Source organism: Pezoporus flaviventris, unplaced genomic scaffold (genome assembly GCF_033815535.1).
Source record: "Pezoporus flaviventris isolate CSIRO_AGI_PZ_B2104156 unplaced genomic scaffold, CSIRO_AGI_Pfla_v1 ptg000007l, whole genome shotgun sequence".
NCBI classification, from domain to species: Eukaryota; Metazoa; Chordata; class Aves; order Psittaciformes; family Psittacidae; genus Pezoporus; species Pezoporus flaviventris.
Window position 1 is genome coordinate 43,778,327 of NW_026892555.1, and position 21,487 is coordinate 43,799,813.

Below are 21,487 nucleotides of genomic sequence, written 5' to 3' on the forward strand. Positions count from 1 at the left end.
TGTCTCAGCTGACATAAGATATGTGATAAAGCAATTTTGGGAACTGGGCAGCTAGTATAATTGATCATACAGTCATAGCCATTGAGTCTTACAATATCTGGAGACGGCTATTGTTTTTTCTTTGCTATGTTGTTATTTGTCAAAATATCTGGACTATTTAAAATAATATAAAATAGCAGGATTTCACTTGCTTCATAGTCAGGTTTCTATACTAGTGAAAATTACTATATTGATGTTCACATACTACAAGCAAACTGTTTTGTCATCTTCCTATATTCCTTACATATATGAAAATACTGTGATACTGAAGGCATTACTTGTTTGTGGGTGTTGAATGTTAATATTAACATCAAGCACTCTATGTCTGTGGAGGAAGCTATCAGTCTGAAAAACAGGTTTTACCTCTAACCAAAGATTAATAAAAGAGATAATCACATCTTCTTCACTGAATTCTAGTATTTCTTTTTATTATTGTGAGTTTTCTGACACATAGCATTTTAATATTTTAGGGATGTTGACACAAACAGTTTCATACGGGAAGAATTTTTAGATTTAGTTGTGTAACCACAGCCACATTCTAGCCAAAGTTTTTAGAAATTGCATATAAATACAGCTACAGAAGTGGATGTATCTTAATTAAGACATTGCATAGAAAAAGGAGTAAAATCATTGTTAATATGCTAACTGTCTTGGGAACTCCCAAAATTCAAGTAGCTCCAAGGGATGGCTAGGAACCTGTTCAGGCATGCTGCTATTTCCCATGGGCAGTTTTGTCTTTAAAAGGTGGGAAACTACCCACTTGGGAACAGACTCAGAAAACATGGATTCTTGGACATTATGCACTGTGATCCCAGAAGAACTTAGACTTTGTTAGCTCTCTAATTCACAGGTTTGGGGTTTTTTTAGTGACATGGGAGTTAGTAAAACAAGGTTTGAATTTTACCAAAGTTTACTAGTGCTCCTGCATTCTGGGTGAATTTCTGGCTATAATGCGTGGCTAAACCAGTTGTTTCAGAAATGTTACCAATATGTATTTATGTTGCACTTCAAAAGAGAGCTTGACTGACAGTAACAGAGTCCGATTCTTTCAGGATTAATATGTAAGTGGTGGCTTGAGCCTAAGAAAATGAATCTAAATTCCTTTGTGGTCAAAATACATGTTTTTTCTGCCTCAAACATGCATCTGTTGACTTAAACAGCATTCTGTTGACTGGGAGAAGAGCAGAATAACATGTACGATTATTCTCTCAACAGTAGCACCAATTCTTTTCTTTGTATTTTGGTGAGGCAACTACTAGGCCAGGTCGTTGCTCCTCACCTCCCGTAGTACCATTCCACTCCGTTTCAGACTGTCAAGCCAGAGGGCTGCCCTCACTCCTGGTAGATTGACAAGCTATATCCAGGGTGCAGATGGTAGTGACATTTGCTCCAACTGCTTTAGCTGTTCTTTGAGCTCTGTTTTTTTGAAAGGGCAAACATGCTTCTGCACATGGGATTACATATGGTCCTCTTGTATAGACTCCTAAATGGACTATTCTACCTTTAAAAGCTTTTACACTATAACTTCTTGTCATCTCTATTTTGCAGATGTTAATCAGTGAGTGAGTGAGGGAAATTGCGGAAGTGACCTATGATTTTTTTTTTTTAGAAACATATTTTGTAGTAAGTGTTATAAATTACTTTTCCCTTTAGGCTGCTCTGGAGAAAATCATGAAAGAAAATCTGTTGTTAGATCAAGAATATCAAATCATTCAGGACTACTAATTAAAAGGTAAAGAAGACCTCACAGAAATCTATGCCAATAGAATCAGGGTGGAAAATGCCATGAAACATCATCAGCAGGTAAAGTGCTAACATCACTCATTCAGTTCATTTATCTCATCTCTAAAATTCGTTTGATCAATGCAGCTACTTAATAACAATAAAACACTTGCTAGTAATACCTATCACCTGAATTCTTATTTTCTTCTTGGTTACTTCACACTTTTCATATGTTCTTTTTTTTTATTGCTGTGTATTTTTATCTATCTATCTATCTATCTATCTATCTATCTATCTATCTATCTATCTCTATCTATCTATCTATCTATCTATCTATCTATCTATCTCTATCTCTATCTATCTATCTATCTATATCTATCTATATCTATCTATCTATCTATCTATCTATCTATCATCTATTTATCTATCTATCATCTATCTATCTATCTATCTATCTATCTATCTATCTATCTATCTATCTATCTATCTATCTATCTATCATCTATCTCTATCTATCATCTATCTATCCTACCTGTTTGGGTTTTTTTTTGTTTGTTTGTTTATTTTTACAGCACAGTTCATGTAAGGTATTCAAAATTCATTTCTTATGGATTCCACTTTTACACCTGAAATGTATTTATTTTTATATATAATTAAAATGAACTCTGCCGTTACATATAACGGCTCTCCAAAACACTTCCTCCTGGAAATTTTTGTGACATCAAGTCAGGCTCTATAAGCCTTTAATATAAAAACCAGTCAAATAAAAATGAAAAAAGGTAAAATCTAGTTTGATGATCATCCATGCCAGATGTGTAGTTGCTGGGTATAACATTTTATTGATAATCAGCTACATTTTAAAAGATAGATTTTATAATTTGTCAGTGCTGTGGAGCACAACTTTCTTGTGTAAATGTAGTCATTGTGTCAGTGCACAACTTTTCGTGTAAATGTAATGACAATTCACAGAAAAAAGTCTTTTCTGTTTCTTTTCTTTGTGTTTATATTCAACTCTCAAAATGCAAGACTGCTTGTGTCATCACGCTCAGAGGCAGGTTCAAATCAAAAATTTCAGGAAAGAATTTTTATTAACTGAGGTCATTTATGCAGGAACCAGGTTCTGGTATATTGATATTTTAGTCCATTTCCTAAAAGCACAGTGTAGAAGTCTTGAAATAAATCAATTAAATGTGAAATTTAGATTATTTGCTAGTACTTTACTCTTATCAATCCATTTTATGTCTTATACCCATACCTTCATTCATTGTTCATTTCCTTGTATGCTACCTCACTTAATCTCTAATTTTAAAATTCAGTGTTCAGTTTGTTCCTGCCAAATACAAATAAAATCTTTTCCAAATTTTTCTTTTTAACTCCATAGTTCTTCCACAGTTCAAGAACAAAACTGATTTTAAGTCATATATTCTTAGGGATAACCATATTTGGAGAACAAGTTGGAGGCAATGCTATGAGTATTGAAAGATTTTCTTAAAAGGACCGGTTTATAGAAGGAATTTAAAGTATTTTTTTTCTGAATGCAGTTTTAGGGCATACTTTTCAAGCCTCTCTACAGAAAAATATATCTATGTTATGTTATTATTGAGACCTTTTATTTATTTGAATGTAAGAATATCTGTCTTCTACACTTTCAGAATTTAATAGCTTTTAGTAGCATTTGCGAAACAGATTTCTCACTCAAGAGTTTACCTCTTCTGGACATAGTATGGATGATATGATCATGCAACTCAATGATGTAGTCTGGAAGCAAAGAAAATTACAAATGAGTTGGCATATATTATTGCTTTTTTTCCTTCTCAATTTGAATACAATAAAATAAACATAGTAAAATATGGCAAAAGAGTAATGCAATACCAACAGGATCTAGTTTCATCAGCAGTGCTATATAATCATTTCTTTTGCTTTTTAAAGTCTTGTTTATGAAGAAAATGGTTGTAAGTATGTTGCTTTTCCATTGGAGCTTATAATCAGCATTAAAATACATGTTCCTAGCTTGGGCTAGAAATAAGTGATGGTGATGTTTAGATTTTGGACGTTCTTCTGTGCCATTCAGCAGCAGTGTGTGTATGAAGAAGAAAGCTTCTATTCACAATATTAATATGAGAATTACAGATATAACTTCCTCTGATTTCCTTTTCATAATTCTTCATTTTGTTAAACAAATATCTAGCCCAACTATTAAAACAAAATGTCATTGTACCCTTATCACGTTTAGCATTTAGGAATTATGACAAAAGGAAAAAACATGTTGATTTCATACAGTACTTATAAAAAGAACTTATATTTTCTTCTTAGGTTTTTGCTAATAAGGGAATTACAACCGCAACAGAAAATCAATTCTGGAGTGTCAAAGTAATGATTTTTCTAGCTGCTGTGCTATATATATGTGCACAGCGCACTGGTAGTAAGTGTGGGTAAAGCCCTTCCCAAATCTTCATTTGCGAAGTCAAGCCATGAGCTGATGATGATGACAATAACATGAACATTCAAGAAGAGTGTTCATTCTTCCCTAAATCCTGAGAATTTTCTTCCAATTTTTCAAGTTAGCAATGTAAAAAGTAAAAAGGTAAATTGATTTTTTTGGATTTTTTTGGGGGGCATAATTTTAACTTCATATTGTAATTTCTCTAATTAATATTAATGAAGCAAGTTTGCCTTGGGCTCTTAAGTATCTGCTTTGTTCAGCCCCAGAAAAGGATCACCTTGATGCTGAGTGAAATAATGCTTTGGTAACATGAAGGGTTTTGTCATGACTTTGTAAGCTTCTTTACTCTGAGGGAGGTGAACTTATTAAATGGAGGGGATATACACTGCTGAATAGTAATGGGCTTATATTTGTTTGTAATGCTATCTCTAGACAGTATTTTGTAGAAATTTCAGATGACTGTAGAGTTGCAATAGCTATATGACTTTGAGATGTTTTGCTTATTAATTAATTTTCTATTTTAAAAAGCATCATATTTTTGGATAGTTGCTGGTCAGACCATAAATACATAATACTTTAATTAACAGATTTTTTTTCCCTAATAATTAATATTTTTCCTAACCATTTGCTTTTGAGCTTAGATATTAGATAGGGTATATATATATATATATATGTATATATATATAGTGTTGATAGATTATTTAGGATTTACATGTGTATTTTGTTTTCGCAAAATCTTGTGTGAAAAAGATTTGTAAACTTGTCTCTGTGGTAGAATTCCAGTAGCAAAACCTTGCAAAATGCAGCTTCTGCCCTACAAATACATAACAGCAGTTTCTTCTGGAAATCTCAATGATCTAGCATATTAGCACCAGGAATATGATTATGCTTTAAGCCAAATCTAATTTTTTACCATATCTATCTTTATTTTGGTGCTGAATAATCTTGGAATATCTATTCTCTGAGCAAAATGTAATACTTCCAATGTATTATATTAAAATGTCAATGGTTGCCCAATTGGATTCCCAAATACTGAGTCATGAGATACAATTATAAGTTAAGAACCTACTTATTCAAATCTGTCCTTAACACTGCAAGTGTCATAGTCTTACAAAACTTTGATCATTGTTTTTGTTCATGTAACTTTCATTTTAAAATGGACTCCATGCAAATGATAATTGCTTTAAAATATAAGTAAAATATTCATCTTCATATTCACAATCTGTATTTTCAGGAGGCCACATTACGGTGAAAGTTTGATGGAGAGGGACTATTGATTTCTGTTTCTGTTTTTTACTTTCTGGATAACTGACATATTGCAGTAAAACGTATGTAGGGTCAATTCATGCTGACTAGTTATTAGAAACCATGATAACAAAAGTCATTACACTGCAGTTCAGTTTTGACAGTAAAACTTCTGCAACATTATCACAAATCCTCATGCATTAGTGCAATGATCCTTACTACAGTTTCATATTAGAATCAAAAGACTGCTGTAGCATGCTTGATACAAAAAGTCATGCAAGTCAAGTGAAGTTCTTTTATGCTTTTATAGATAACGTATTTTCATGTCTTTCTCATGCATGTATCTGACTCTGAGCCCTCTTGGATATTTCTGTCTTTAGTGTATTGCTCTTCTGGGATATAGCTACTGCAAGAATAATGTCCCTGTCACGTAGAAAGATCAAATAGAATATAAAGTAAACCTGAACATAGTGCATGTCACTTTAAACAATTAATTCCTTCTGATTTTGTTGTTTCTATTCATTGACCTAAATGAAAAAACATACTGTTCTCATATAAACAAAAAAATAATTTGTCTCTTAATTGTGTTTTTTGTTAGTCAGTTTGCTTACCTGAAGATGTTGGATTGCTTCTTGGCTCCATAAGAGCATACTGAAAGCATGGATAAGATTATGGCATACCCCTGTCTCATTTCCTTACAAACCTTAAATGAAAAATAAAATTCAAGGATTCAGTGTTAAATAAATTAAAATTATCATAGAATAAATATCAGAGTTTTTATCTGCTTCTAAATTAAATGCTTAACCAGCTTTCAGAACTGTTTTGATCAGGAATAAAAATGGATAATGGAACTAGCATTTATTTTTTGCTGGTATGACAAGACTAGATAATAGTTAGTAAGCAAAAATGGGTCATTTATAGTATTTTTAACTGAGCTTCTTTCTGCCTTTAAAGTTTTGACACTGCAGTAGTTTGACAGAATAACCAGCTTCATATGAAAACGTGGAAAAAAAATGTATCTTCAGTGAGCTTTTCATTATGCAAATTTGCTAGACTTTCTTTGAACTAATTATGTTTAAACAATGTAAACATCAAGTTAATGTTATAATTAAATTTGAATCAATAACTCAATAAGTTCAAATGACTCCATCAGAAAATTAATACAACAGGCAGACAAATCAAATTATTAGTTTGATAGCAAAAGGAAGTTATTGAGCTAATTTGTAGAGAAGTTGACCTCCTTTCCATGTGCACCAGCCATATCAGATGCTAGTCAAGTTACAGTTCTGTTTCATAGGACCACAGTTCTGCAGTTGCAGGACACAGTGAAGCCTATAGGGCTTTAGTGTTAGTTAGATGTTACAGTCTCCCAGAAGGTGTCCCAATACAGGAAGTGAAATCTCTTTTGATTTGTTTTTTTTTTTTTTTTTGTTCATTTGTTTTTTTGTTTTTTCTCTAAAAGAAATATAGAAATTTGCTAATTCATTTAGGCATTTATTTTTAAAATTGAGTGTTCTCTAATACCAGTGAAAAACTGCTTTTTTTTCCTGTATAGTCATCACCTCAGTGCTACCTGTGACATTATGACAAGCAAGATGAGTCAGAATATTCCTTCTTCTAATGGCTCAGGTTTCTTACAGTAGATAGTCCTTAAACAGGGGGACTCATAGATGGTGATGTCATTAAGCATGGATGGCAATTTCACAAACCTAGCAAGTTTCATTGCAAATCAAATATTCCTCCAGTGCTATATTGACAGGTACTGATGTTGAAGAGGATATGATGCCAGCTTTTCAGTTAAGGAGTAACAGGCAGCAGACAAAAATTATCTTTTGTAAAACATCAAGTAATTTAGAGTGGTTTTTTCATGTGTTGAATTGCTGCGCATCAGTAAATTCACATAGAGACAAAAGATCAAAGAAGCTTGTTAGTTCAGTTCTTCCACTAGCAGCTTTTTACCTTAAAGCATAATCTTCTCTTTTTTTGTTATTTCCTAAAAGATTCTAAAAGCTTCTACCTTAAATTAGAAAAAAAATCATTATTTTCTTTTTTTCCCCACATCCATATGCTTCTTCCAGACTCTACTCAGCACAGGACAAATAGAATAGGAAAAGACAGACCAGGGTAGCATCTCTCTTTTACTAATCAAAAAAAAAGGGGAGGCTTATAAAAGGTGGAAGCAAGGACAGGTGGCCTGGGAAGAATACAGGGATGTTGTCTGGGAAGCTAGGGACCAGGTTAGGAAAGCTAAGGCCCAGTTAGTGTTAAACTTGGCTAGGGATGTCAAGGATAACAGGAAGGGATTCTACAGGCACATAGCAAATAAAAAACAGACTAGGGAGAATGTAGGCCCCCTCCGAAAGCTAACAGGAGAACTGGCTACACAGGATTTGGAGAAGGCTGAGGTTCTGAATGACCTCTTTACCTTGGCCTTCGCTGGCAAATGCTCTGACCACAGCACCCAAGACTTGGAATGCAGACGCAGGGACTGTGAGAATGAAGACCTTGGACCCACTGGAGGAGAGGATCTGGTTCGAGACCATCTCAAAAACCTGAACATACACAAGTCCATGGGACCTGATGAAATCCAACCATAGGTCCTGAAGGAGCTGGCGAATGAAGTTGTGTCATGGTTTAAACCCAGTCAGCCACACACACTCTTGCTAAGCTACTGTCCATCATATTTGAAAAATCTTGGCAGTCAGCTGGAGTTCCCGATGACTGGAAAAAGGGAAATATAACCCCCATTTTCAAGAAGGGGAAAATGGATGACCAGGGGAATTACAGACCACTCAGTCTCACCTCTGTGCCTGGCAAAATCTTGGAGCAGATTCTCCTGGATGGCATGCTAAGGCACATGAAAATCAACAAGGTGCTTGGTGACAGCCAGCATGGCTTCACTAAGGGGAAATCCTGCCTGACCAATTTGGTGGCCTTCTATGATGGGGCTACAGAACTGATGGACAGGGGTAGAGCAGTTGATGTCATCTACCTGGACTTGTGTAAAGCGCTCATCACTGTCCCACACGACATCCTTGTCTCTAAATTGGAGAGACATCAATTTGATGGATGGACCACTTGGTGGATAAAGAACTGGCTGGATGGCCACATGCAGAGTTGTGGTCAATGGCTCAATGTCCGGCTGGAGACCAGTAAGGAGTGGTGTCCCTCAGGGATCGATGTTGGGACCGGTCTTGTTTAACATCTTTGTCGCTGACATGGACAGTGGGATTGAGTGCGCCCTCAGCAAGTTTGCCGATGACACCAAGCTGTGTGGTTCAGTTGATACGCTGGAGGGAAGGAATGCCATCCAGAGGGACCTTGCCACTCTTGTGAGGTAGGCTGATGCCAACCTCATGAAGTTTAACCATGCCAAGTGCAAGGTCCTACACCTGGGTCGGAGCAATCCCAGGCACAGCTACAGGTTGGGCAGAGAAGAGATTCAGAGCAGCCCTGCAGAGAAGGACTTGGGGGTGTTGGTCGATGAGAAAATGAACATGAGCCGGCTTCAGTGTGTGCTTGCAGCCCAGAGAGCCAACTGTATCCTGGGCTGCATTAAAAGGAGCGTGACCAGCAGGTCGAAGGAGGTGATCCTGCCCCTCTACTCTGCTCTTGTGAGACCTCACCTGGAGTATTGTGTGCAGTTCTGGTGTCCTCAACATAAAAAGGACATGGAACTGTTGGAACAAGTCCAGAGAAGGGCCACGAGGATGATCAGGGGACTGGAGCACCTCCCGTATGAAGATAGGCTGAGAAAGTTGGAGCTGTTCAGCCTGGAGAAGAGAAGGCTGCGTGGAGACCTCATAGCAGCCTTCCAGTATATGAAGGGGGCCTGTAAGGATGCTTGAGAGGGACTCTTCATTAGGGACTGTAGTGACAGGACAGGGGGTAACAGGTTAAAACTTAAACAGGGGAAGTTTAGATTGGATATAAGGAAGAAGTTTTTTACTGTAAGGGTGGTGAGGCACTGGAATGGGTTGCCCAGGGAGGTTGTGAATGCTCCATCCCTGGCAGTGTTCAAGACCAGGTTGGACAAAGCCTCGGGTGGCATGGTTTAGTGTGGGGTGTCCCTGCCTATGGCAGGGGGGTTAGAACTAGATGATCGTGAGGTCCTTTTCAACCCTAACTTTTCTATGATTCTATGATTCTCTAAAGTAGAAAGAGATGGACATTGTTAGCACTTATACTAGACAATTCCTTCTAAACTGCATGTAAACAATATGCACGTATGCACAAATTGGAGGAAAGACTTGGTATGAGACGGATGTTTTCAGACAACTGGGGGGTGTGATCTTTCATCTTGTTTCATGTATCCATGAAAAATACTGTTTAACTAGGAGACAGCTTTGGGCAAGTTTTGCAACATACTTTCCTTAGTAAGTAAACCTTACCTAGATCCTGCTTTCCGAGATACTTGTGCTATGAAAATCTATGTAGGTATGCTGGCTCACCCCTAAAATAACACTGGTTTGTTTTGTAACACTTTACAGAGACATTAGAACTATTGCTGAGTCACAAACTTATTTAATTAAAAAAAAAAAAAAAGAAGAAAGGCAGAAACAACAGGCAGAGTAGTTCCCTTCTTAAATTCAAATTTTCTTTTTTTTTTTAATTTCTTTTTTATTTATGTTTTTTGCTTTCTTTCTATTATTATTTACATAGAAATGAGCCAGGTTGACTGGTTGAATAGTAAACAAATTCCCGAGGAAAAGTTCAAAAGTTCAAAAGATATCCATGTCTTATTTTATCTACTTTACATGTTAATTTTTAACCACACAGATTGATAGTTTGAGATTTACATTCTTATTAGCTACATAAATTCATGTTCATTCACATTTACTTCAACCTTGCATTAAGAAGATCATTAAGGTCACAGTGCTTTAGCTTAATCTTGTAAATATTTTGTAAAAAATATTTGGTGTCATAACAACTTGACTTAACATTTAATAACTGACAAAAAAAAAACCTGCAGCAAACAACCAAAAATACGCTCTAAATTAATAAAAAACGTACTTTTGCTTTCCTTTTTTGCTCATAAACGAATTTATTAGAATCTTTCAGGATTATAAAGCACACCTACGCTGTAACTCATCCCAAATGCTTAAGTAGGGGTACTTACGTTAAAGTCTTATTAGGCCTACATTTTCCATGCTTGTACACCTGACAAACTAAAAAATTCTTAATAGTTTAATATATAATGTTAATGCACCTGGTAGAAACTTTGTATTGCACCTTTGTAAATCTTTCTGCTCAGAAAGGATTAAAATAGCATAAATCAGAAATAATGGTCTCAGGTAGAATTAACTGAAAGAGTTTGACAAGACTATTCTCAACTGACTGTTGAATGTCCATGTGTGTTTATGCATACTCTGAACCAGTCGTGTGAAGACACAGCCCCAGGACCTCTACTGTAACTTTACTATCTATAACCCATGAAGTGGAGGCAATCAGCTTGTGGTTTTTAAGTCAAAACTCTCTCTGCAGTTTGGGTAACTCCCCAAGACACGTGTCCCAGTGAGGCAGATTGTGGTCAACATAGTGTCTGAGGAGTCTGAGGACTGCAGCCTGCCTGATAGTCATAAAGATATTTGTGAAAGACCTATGGCATGCCAGGTCTCCAGATTTCTTGGCACACATTAAATCGTCATAAAGATGGGAATCTTATATATTGCAACATGTGTTTGTTCTAACAGTAATTATTCTTTTCACTACTTCCCCAAAATTTAGATCGCTTATGAAACTGCTATAACCCTTGAATATACCAGAGATCTCAGGGAATACATTTCATCATGGAAATACTATATATTGGTTTTGTGGTTTGGTCTTTTCTTGAGGGGGATGGGAAGTATTGTAAGTAATTTCCAACAGTGCCATAGTCAGCTACTACACACTCTACAGTTTACAGTAATTATGTAATTAAGTTACTAGGAGATTCATAAAAGAAGAAATTTATGTGGAGAATGTAAGTCTACGTAAGCAACCATCTCAAAGAAACTATTATAGCTGTCAGTGGTCTTCTTTGTTCAGGTTTGTCTACATAGATAATATCCCACCTTGTGAGAAAAGCAGCCAGAATTGCCATCTCATGTGTTGAGGATAAGTATTATGAAAAGTGACAGCACTACGGGTACCAGATATGTTAACGGCTAAGATTAACTTAAAAAATGAGAGATGGCTTAACTAGAAATTTGGAGTGAGAAAGCAGAATCACTTTATCCTTTGAAACACAGTGTGGAAAGAAACTCATGCACAGTATGAATCACATTAGCTTTCCAAATCAGTAATTTTTACAATGGCACAGAGAATAGCCTATTACAGATTTGGCTGAAGGCCTCATTAGCATTAAGACAACAAGGATCTTAAGAAAAAAAACTACGTTACAGCAAAGCAACTAAATGGATTCTAATCTTTGGGTATATGTCATACATCAATCTGTTCTGGCATTCAGTGCCCCACTTCAGAGTGGTACACCTTCATTGTGTATGACCAGCCATGGCATGGCTTTCAGATAATGTTATGACTATTGTTTGTTAAGAGCTGTTCAGGTTCACATCTGAGCATAAGAATGAAGGGCTGCCACAGACTGTTCAAGGATAGCTCTATAATGTCAATGGGAGATGTCTTACCGCGTTAGATATTCAACTGTCCACTACTGCAAGCATCCATGGAATTGAGAAGGGAGCATACTAAGATCAGATATGCCATTCCGCTGTCCCAGCATTCTTGAAATTTCTGAGGTTCAAATTGCTCTCCATAGGAAGAATGGCAGAACTGGGTGGGGGATTCCTTTGACAACAGCAAGGAGACTAGGCTCTTGAAAGGAGTACATTAACAAACTGGGGGCACACAGTAATAAGAGCACGATTAGCCATTAATATCTTTAAAGCATAATTTTAAAACTGTGGTGGGCCAATAAAATCTGAAATCAAAGATCTAAAGAACACAGTGGTCTGAACGGTGTCAAACCCTCCTGATTTTGAAGTAGCAGAAAAGCAAACAGAAGCTTGATGTGCTGCCCTTGCCAGTGCAGAACCAGTTCAAGCCTTTGCTAGAGACGTATGCGAGAGTGCTGATGTCTCCCGAGTATAGTAAAGGCTTGAAGCAGAAGACAGGGTTGGTCTAGAGAAGAAAAATATAAAATTGCCAGTCTTGCTGATATTGATTCTTGTCAGTAAAACAGTGTCTGGTGGGAATGAGAGGACCTATCATCCTGTCCTAATTCCTTTACTGTCTCCTAGTGATCATGAGTCAAATTCCTCTTCAGTTTCAGCAGGCTTTGCCGCTGTCTGTTTACCATGCTAGGAACTTTGTTCCTGCTCACTTGGGAAATTCAAAAGTAGGATCTAATGATGCTATCTCTGAGGTTAAAGTGTCTGGACTGCAGCATCAGTGAGTCAGCTGCACTATTGAATTACATTAACTGTAATTATTTACAAGTAAGTAAACTGTAGAAAAGGCTGGAATAAAAGATTATGGTACAAAATATTTAGCTCTTCTTTTGTAATCTGGCTGTATTGCCAATGTGTATAGCAGAGCTGTGAAGTCAATTTTTAGTTAGAAACAAATGCCAAGAATTCTTCAAATTTGTTTCAGGATAATCTAAAACTAAGATTTCCAGAATTTGGGACAAAGGAATAAAAATGTTGTGGGTTGGAAAAAACAAAAGTTTAGTTTCTGAAAATTATCAGTTTGTTTGTTTTGATTAAAACCAAAATATATGCAGAAACCACTGGGCAGATCTAGACAGGGCATTTGGCATTTTTCAGCAAGGGGAGATGGAGTACTTCCCCACTTCAATGTCAGTAATTCAGATGCTTAGTTTCCTCCCAGGTTCAACTATCCTGTTAATATGATTTGAAATAAAATTCCCTCGTTTCCCAAGAATGACCAGGTTACAAATTAACCTTGGCCAAGTCCGTCTTGGTTTCTCACTGTATTGTCACACATGGTGAATAATTAGTTTTGAGGAGACAAAAAGGATGAAATAGTCATTAAGATGTTCATCTAACAGTAGAACCTTACTCTGAAATAATTTTTGAGTAAATTATGCTAAAAGAAGTAGTTTCATCAGTGACGCTGAAGGAAACACCCCCAGAACAATGTAGGTCCCAGATCTGGGCATGCTACTGAAAGGTATGACATCTTCTTTCAAATCTTTGCTTTAAATGAGATGGTGAGAATGAGAATTTGAGTCTTCCACTTCTTGAGGACCCTCAGCCCTGGGACTGTGGAGTGCAGTCCATGATTTGCAGGGTTCAAGCTTTTACCTCTTTACATTACTGCATATCAGGGAACTTCCAAGGCTGCCAACAGTCACTGCAAGCCACTCCTGCTTCTTCTGGTATTCCTACTTCTACCTGGCCTGCATAGTACATATAGAAGTTTTTTCCTTATTCTCTGGATAAAGTGAGGATGTGGTGGATTAGAACCCTTGTTAAGGAGCCCCAGAGGCCTGTTTTTTAGTGTCACTCCCCCTTCAGTGAAGAGTACTTTTTCCCAACTGCTTGAAGTTTTTCCTGTATGAAATAGAGTCTGTAAGTAAGAGCACTCATTCAAGATAGAAAAAAATATGACAACACAGACAAGTAATGTTAACTAAGAATAAAAGAAAAATTACATTTACTCTATCTATGCTACAAATATATGTCAGTTCCCAACTTCAACTAGCTTTCTGCTCCCCTCTGAATAAGGTGCTTCTCAGGCTTTTAGATTTTGTGAATGTTCCTGTAGTGTACCACCTCATATGCTAGAGTCACTCTCATCTTTCAAAACTTCTGGGAGGTCTAAATGGATGAAATCTTTTCCTTGAAGCTAGCAGAACATATGACCCAGGAGAATAAGAGAAGATTTATTAGAATAAAGCTTCTTTCTGTACCAGAAGTTACCCTGTATACTTAACTGGTTAGTAAACATCACTTTGCTTCAATGAGGTGTGAAACGCTTGCATCTCCCTTTGGTGGCTATTTGGCATTTTTCAGCTAGGATACGTCTTTCAGTCAACCTGACATGTCATTTCAACCTTCAAATTAAAAACACATACTGACATATAAACAGTTATTTGTAGCCTATTGCTGCTTCTTTGTTGAAACTGGACATGACGGCAGTGAGCCACTGTGTTGTGGCACTGGTTTTGGAGTGATTGATCCTAAGCTCCTTAAGCAAACTGATAGAGTACAGCCAGGACAGATGAAGGATAGAGGAAATGGGAGAATCCATTTGAGGTCAGAAAGGGGGGAGGATGATGGGGGAGGATGCAGAACTCCATGACAACAAGTGGCCCACTGAAGATACTCCTAAGTGTAAATATTAGCCACTTTTCATTGGGCCCATTCAAAGCACAGTTCCATGACAACTTCAGCACATCTAAATTATTGCAACTGCAGTCTTCTACCTTGTGCTACCTGTACTGGGTATCAGCTTGGAGAATTGATATGGCAGAACATTAATCTGGCCAATGAGGTTTCCCTGCAGCTACATCTACACCATAACAAATGACTTTGCAAACTCACTTGTCTGCAAATAGGGGATGCACTGCTGGGCTTTGGGTGGATGCTGGAACTGCCACCACTCTGCTTCATACCTTCACACACTGATGTGAAACATAAACTTCACATAGTGTCTCTCATACTCCATTTTAAAATGGCACTTAACAAGCTCTTCCCATAGAGCAGTGTTGGTAGAAATTTTCAATATCTGACCTACCAGGTACACTCAAAAAGTGTAATTTCAACAGTTTGAATGAAGATGCAAAGATCTGTTTATGTGTCTTGATTATAAAGTTAGTATGGGATTAAAGTATGTCTACTTTTCCTAAAAAAACCCAAACAAAACAATCATAGAGCTGAATCTGAGTGGTCCCTGAAGTATTTTAGGGTTATATTAAGATAAATATTTTATTAGAAGTGAAACTGGAGGGATATAAGCAAACCATTTTTCCTTTCTTTACTGAAGGAATTATACCTAATGCCCTTATCAGAGATCTGTAAGACAGGAGTGTGATGTGATCTTGGCACAAAACAAAGAAAGAAATGAAATAATGACCTAGGTTTCTCTAGGAAGCAGCTGTAGCACATATTGATTCATGTTCTTGTGTGCAAATCCCTGTAAATCACTAGAGATAAATCCAGATTTTGGGATCTGTTGGAATAAGTGCATCATATCAATATCTTAAACGTATCTATTAAAAAAAAAAAGTATTCACAGCTTCTGAAAAGGATTTGCTTAATTGTAGAAGAACTGAATGCAAAAAAGAGGGTGGGAATGAGGAATTATTGTGTGAAAAATTACCAGGCCTGTTCCAGTTTCCAGAGATAAACTGTGTGGGTAAAGCTTTACTATCTATTTCCCTGTAACCCAACGTAACTTTGTTAGTCTTAATATGTTTTACCACTAAATCTAGCCATTCTTGACATTGATTTCAGTGCAATTTGTGTAATAGGTCAAGTAAAGTGGTGCTTATTGACTGCTGATTGTATAAATTTTTTCTACCTGAAGTGTTATCATTAATTGACATGCTCTTTCATTTTCCTAAGATAATTTTCACTCTGTCTGGATAACTGCCTGAAATTTCCCCTTTGTAAACTAAGTCTTTTTCATGGCAAATATCAAATATAGTTTTGAAAATCAGATAAATTTCAGACACTAATTCATTCCTTCAACGACAGAACATTAAAATAATCAGATTCAAGCTAGTTTGTCAAACATAATTTACCTTCAGTGCATATATGCTGTCTGCCCCTAACTAAATCACCCGTTTCTAAATGTCTTGTAATCTTGTCCATACCATTATTTCTAGTAATATTCTTGCAAAATAATTCTGGCTAACATTAATGGCCTGAAGTTTTCTGAGTAATTCTTTTTGTCTTGATATATTGCAGAATGCTCTACCTCTGGTCCTAGGTGATTACAGATCTTATATCGCCAGACTCTTTATCTTTGGAGACAATAGAATTAAAAAGAAAGGCTACCTAATTATGGCCTGTGGCTTTCCCCTATGAAGCTTTTTTTCTTCTATTTCAAAGGTTGCTTTCAGAAAATTTGTTTTGTAATTATGAGCGTGGTGATATGGATAGTACTTCACTTTCTGATGTCACGGATACATGCCTAGCTTCCTTAAGCTGATGAGAGCAAACTGGCTGAAGTAACACTTCAGAAAGAAACCCAAACATCATTTTAAACACTAGCATTTCTGTATTGGTGCATTGGTTTCATCTGGTTCTTCTATTGAGAAGTCCATGTTGATCCCACTTGTTTGCTTTAGCTGATCTCAAATGTGTGTTTCTCCATTTCTAAGGTTCTCAAAATGGGTGTACAAAGACAACAGCAGTGACCCAGAGAAAAATTTCCCTTCTTGAAATGTCATCTTTGATGTGCATCTTCCTCCAGATCCACTGAACTTTTTGCCATCTTCACAAGCAGTCTCCTTTCCCAGCACTCCCTATGGTACTCTATGACTCTTGTGCTCCCCCTGCATACTGAAATCCCAGCAATACTCTATTCTGGCTTACATCTAGGAGCAAAGTAACATAGCCAGGCATCAAACCTCTTACTGTCTCTCTCATTCTGTGGCAAGCATAGAACGCAATTACCCAAAATAATAATAATTAAAAAAGTGTGAATTGAGATTTCAAGATTGCATAGTTTAAAGAATTATAGGGAGGATTATTCAGTGACAATGAACTTGCTGACTTCATTAAAGCTGCATAATTCGCAAACATGTTTTTAGAGCTGTGAGCTTTGTCCCTACTCTTGGCAAAGTCTGGAAACGCTTCCCAGCGTCTCCCCTTCCTACACAAGGGAACCATCTTACTGGGTACTTGAAGCTCATATGCACAGTTCAGAGGGCAGGCAGCTGCCACAGTCCTAGTGGAAAGTCAGGACAGAGGAGTGGCATCTGGCACTCCAGAAGAGTGGAGCAGGTTTTTTAAATCTCTTGGCCTGAAATGACTGTCAGCACCATATAATCACCATATAATTCCAGTGCAAAGCCCAGCCTAGTTACTTTAAAATAGTGCTGAAAATAATCTCATCCTACTGGTAATTCTGTCCCCAAATTTTTGTTCTACCACAAAGCTTATGTCAGGAATCGTACAGGCTTATGCTACACTAATAGCTCACTACACCAAGGTCTTAGGCCCACTAAAGTTGCTCTACAGAGCATCTTTTAGAGCTCTATAGGCATGCAACATTCTCCTTTGTTCCCATCTCCCTGCTCGGCATTCCTTAGGCCAGCTGTGTATGACATGCATATGAGCATACAGACAGATACCTCTGTATCTGGCCTTCTTTAAAGAAGTGGATTTGCACACATGCAACCGAAAACCCCTAAGGGAACTTTAGATGGTGACAGATGAAATGTCAGATAGAAAGAATCCAGCCTGGTTTGCTGAACAGCCGGTGTTGGTAATAGTTACGAAAGAAAAGTACATTTTATCTGTATACTCACCACACTTGACCCCAAAGTCAATGAATGATATAAAAAAATTGAGTCACTATGTTATTTACTAGAGAATTATTATTAATGGTATTAGTGAACTGCTGTCCTTTGTGGATCTGATTCAAACTGCAGTTTTATAGAAAAAGAAAACTTCCTTATCCTGAGATATAAGAAAACCAAATTTACATCCATTCCTTGCAGAAATCCCTATCATGTTACACAAGCTAATATAGAAATGCTTGGAAGATACGTTTCTTTGGCACTGTATTATGCATGTAAATGATTTCTATTGTTTTCTTCCTATGTGAATGTGAAAACAAAAGTATGTGTTATATAATATAATATACATATACAAGGTTTGTAGAGATTATATTCATTCCAGACATCAAATTCAAGCTAAGCAAAATGTCAAACTTTGTTTACTAATTTTGTACTTATCTTTTCCTTTAATATCCTGTCTTGGTTCTCTAGTTATAACATAGATGCACCTAAAGTTTGCTAGAAACATTTGCCATTAGCTTCTTCTAAAAAAAATTAAATTTGAGGATAATCCTACCTCCAGAGCTTATTCTGTTCCTGGCCATTGACTGTGACAGTGAAAGGCTCATCTGAAAGCAGTGGAGCATCCCATCTAAAAGCATAAAACATATTACATTTCATGAAAAAGCTAATTCAGATTGTTTAATTCTGGTAATATTGCCTCTGTCACCTTCAAAATCAAAATGTTCTTTCCTGTTATTATAAAGAAAACAACCAAATTGCTTAAAACCCCATTTGAATACACAGCTGCCTTATGTTGCATACTAATTTGATTAAAAATGCTTGTGCCTCACCAGCATTTTTTACATAAAGCACACTGGTGAATTTAACAAAGAAATATAAATATATTTTAGCAATTTTTGATAGTAGGTTACACTATAGTGTCCATTAATACCCCTGGACCAAACAAAGATCTCAATGCAGTATTGGAAGATGCTAAACTGAATGTCTTGCTGTATTTGTTTGCTCAATGCTTTGGGCACTGTGCCAACCTCATTGCGAATAACTGCATTAGTCAAGTGTATCCAAATTATTACAACACAGCGTCCATCCCAGTTATTGCTGTTGAAGCATTTTCTGAATCTTCACATCACTAAAAACATTTATTTGAGGAGAGAGCTTTGCATAAATTCAGGACCATTTTAATTTTAGGCAGAAAATCTCAACATTTTCACAAGTTGCATGTTATTCCCAGAAAGAGTAATTAAGAAGTAATTACACTACTTTTGTTTACTTATTATGAACACCTTGCCTAAACTGAGGAGCTGCTGTGGCAATAGAATAAAGAAAATAGGAGTCAGAATAGGATTCATTGTGTTTATTTTTCAGCTGATAGAAATAAGTATTGTCAATAGTTCTCTCACCTTCTTCTGTCTTCACTCCACCAGCTTAACTCCTTAATTCTCAATCTAGAAAGTGATGTGGCAGTAAGCCTCTGTGGATTTCTATTTATCATGCCTTTATAGGAGAGGTGCTGGAGGTGTTTTTTTAATCTCTTCTTTCCTAGAGGAGATCCTCCTAGCGCAGAAATGTCTGATCTTTCTCACCATAGTAACCCTTATGGTAAAGTATGTCTGCAACCAATGGAACATGAAGCTCCACATGTTCCTACCTTTTCACTTCAGGAGAGCTCAGGTTAGGGTGGTTGCATGGGGCCCAAAACAACCAAGAAATATTAACCTTTGTAGCCCTTGCAGACTCAATTCTCACAGTTGGCCATTTGCATTACTCTGTAACTTTCAGTTCAGCATAGCCCTGGTCATGAGGCATAGCTTGTCAGAACAGATATACGAGAGCTGCTTGATAAGATAGATACATGTCATTCCAGAGATGCAGTCTGATCATTCCTGTTATATACAGCACAGCTGGCAAGGCAAAGAAATCTCCCTCCTTTTTGGTTTGGAATTGCTGTTGTCCTCTTACAGGGGGCAGTCGTATTTATTATTATCTTTCATTATCTAGCCCCAGTAAAGCAAGATTTCAAAACTGTCACATTAGTAGCATGTCCTTAAGCTTTATTCTGGACACCAGGTCCATCAGTGATGGGTATTTTATTGGTTGGGAGTGAAAATTCCAGCCTCTTGTAGCAGGCTGTATGGCTGAGTTTGTTGCAGCTGGCAGTTTTGTCTGGTTCACCGTGTTTTCCAGGAAAGCATATATTATCATGTCATGAAAGTCTAAATTAACATCTGCTAATAGAATCATAGAATCATAGACTCATAAAACAGTTAGGGTTGGAAAGGACCTCACGATCATCTAGTTCCAAACCAACCCATCTGCCATGGGCAGGGACACCTCACACTAAGCCATCTCACCCAAGGCCTCGTCCAACCTGGTCTTGAACACTGCCAGGGATGGAGCATTCACAACCTCCCTGGGCAACCCATTCCAGTGCCTCACCACCCTAACAGGAAAGAATTTCCTCCTTATATCCAATCTAAACTTCCCCTGTTTAAATTTGAACCCCTTGCCCCTTGTGCTATCACTACAGTCCCTAATGAAGAGTCCCTCTCCAGCATCCCTATAGGCCCCCTTCAGATACTGGAAGGCTGCTATGAGGTCTCCACACAGCCGGAGCTTGCAATATTTTTTTAGAATACTTCACCTTATATTGAAAAGCAAAAATCTCTAAATTTCCTGTGAAAGAATCTTTTTAAAGCCATTGACTTTGAATTTCTGACATCCTCCTTTTCAATCATATGAAAACCATATTTTTATATAGAAAATATATTACAATATTATATACATAATGTGTTATTATATTAGATGTGGTATGTTCATGTCAATGCTTTCATGCACTGTATTAGCGCATAATTAATTTAAGAAAGAGTAGACAATGAAAATTTCAGGAATTATCAAAATGGAATGAGAAAGCTGAAATGGCTTTTGGGAATAGTTTCCTGTTGAAAAAAATCCTGTAGTACAATGAAATCTTGGAAGAATGCTCCTTTGGTAGAAAACTGAAATTTTAAATGTTCTACCATCCCTCTTTAATAATGGCCAAATACACATTTTTGCTGCTTTTAATAATAAAGGAATGTTGATTGTATGGTGAAAAGGATAGATAGAAACTTAAGCCACTGCCTTCTGTATCAACTCCGGAACAACGTTTTCAGAAAGTATTTTCTTTATCTCACTAGGATCAGTAGAAAATTCCAACTTTTAATGGCAGATACGTTTCCTCAAGAAATATAGTCCTGATTTTTGACACATCAACAAGTTATTGTTCATCAGCTGCAGAATGGTAACTGTCTGTGTGTGCAGTACTGCAAATAACAGCATGTACCAGCAGAATGGTAATTTATCCTACTATGAGTGAGGGATATATGATTTCCCAGTCAGGTGTAGGTGCACTTGCAATATGGATACATGGAGAGAACTTGTGCACCTATACAAAACATTTAACTAGAGGCATAAATACCATGTCTTATGATGCTATTGATAGTTCTATGTAGGATTTTAAACTATGCCGTGGCATTTCTGTGTGTGCCTTAAGTTATCTCACACTGAGCATTTGTTACAGATAAAACAATGCACAGTGACTAAATGACAGAGAAGCTGAT

The 21,487-nt window shown here is 36.8% G+C and overlaps 1 protein-coding gene across 1 annotated transcript in view; it reads left to right on the forward strand.

The window, feature by feature from the left end:
• Positions 1-21,487, forward strand: part of CCDC178 (coiled-coil domain containing 178) — a 173,378-nt gene that overhangs the window by 101,645 nt on the left and 50,246 nt on the right. The window contains 1 exon segment of the mRNA XM_061447585.1: positions 1,693-1,842. Coding sequence (XP_061303569.1) covers positions 1,693-1,842 — 150 coding nt within the window.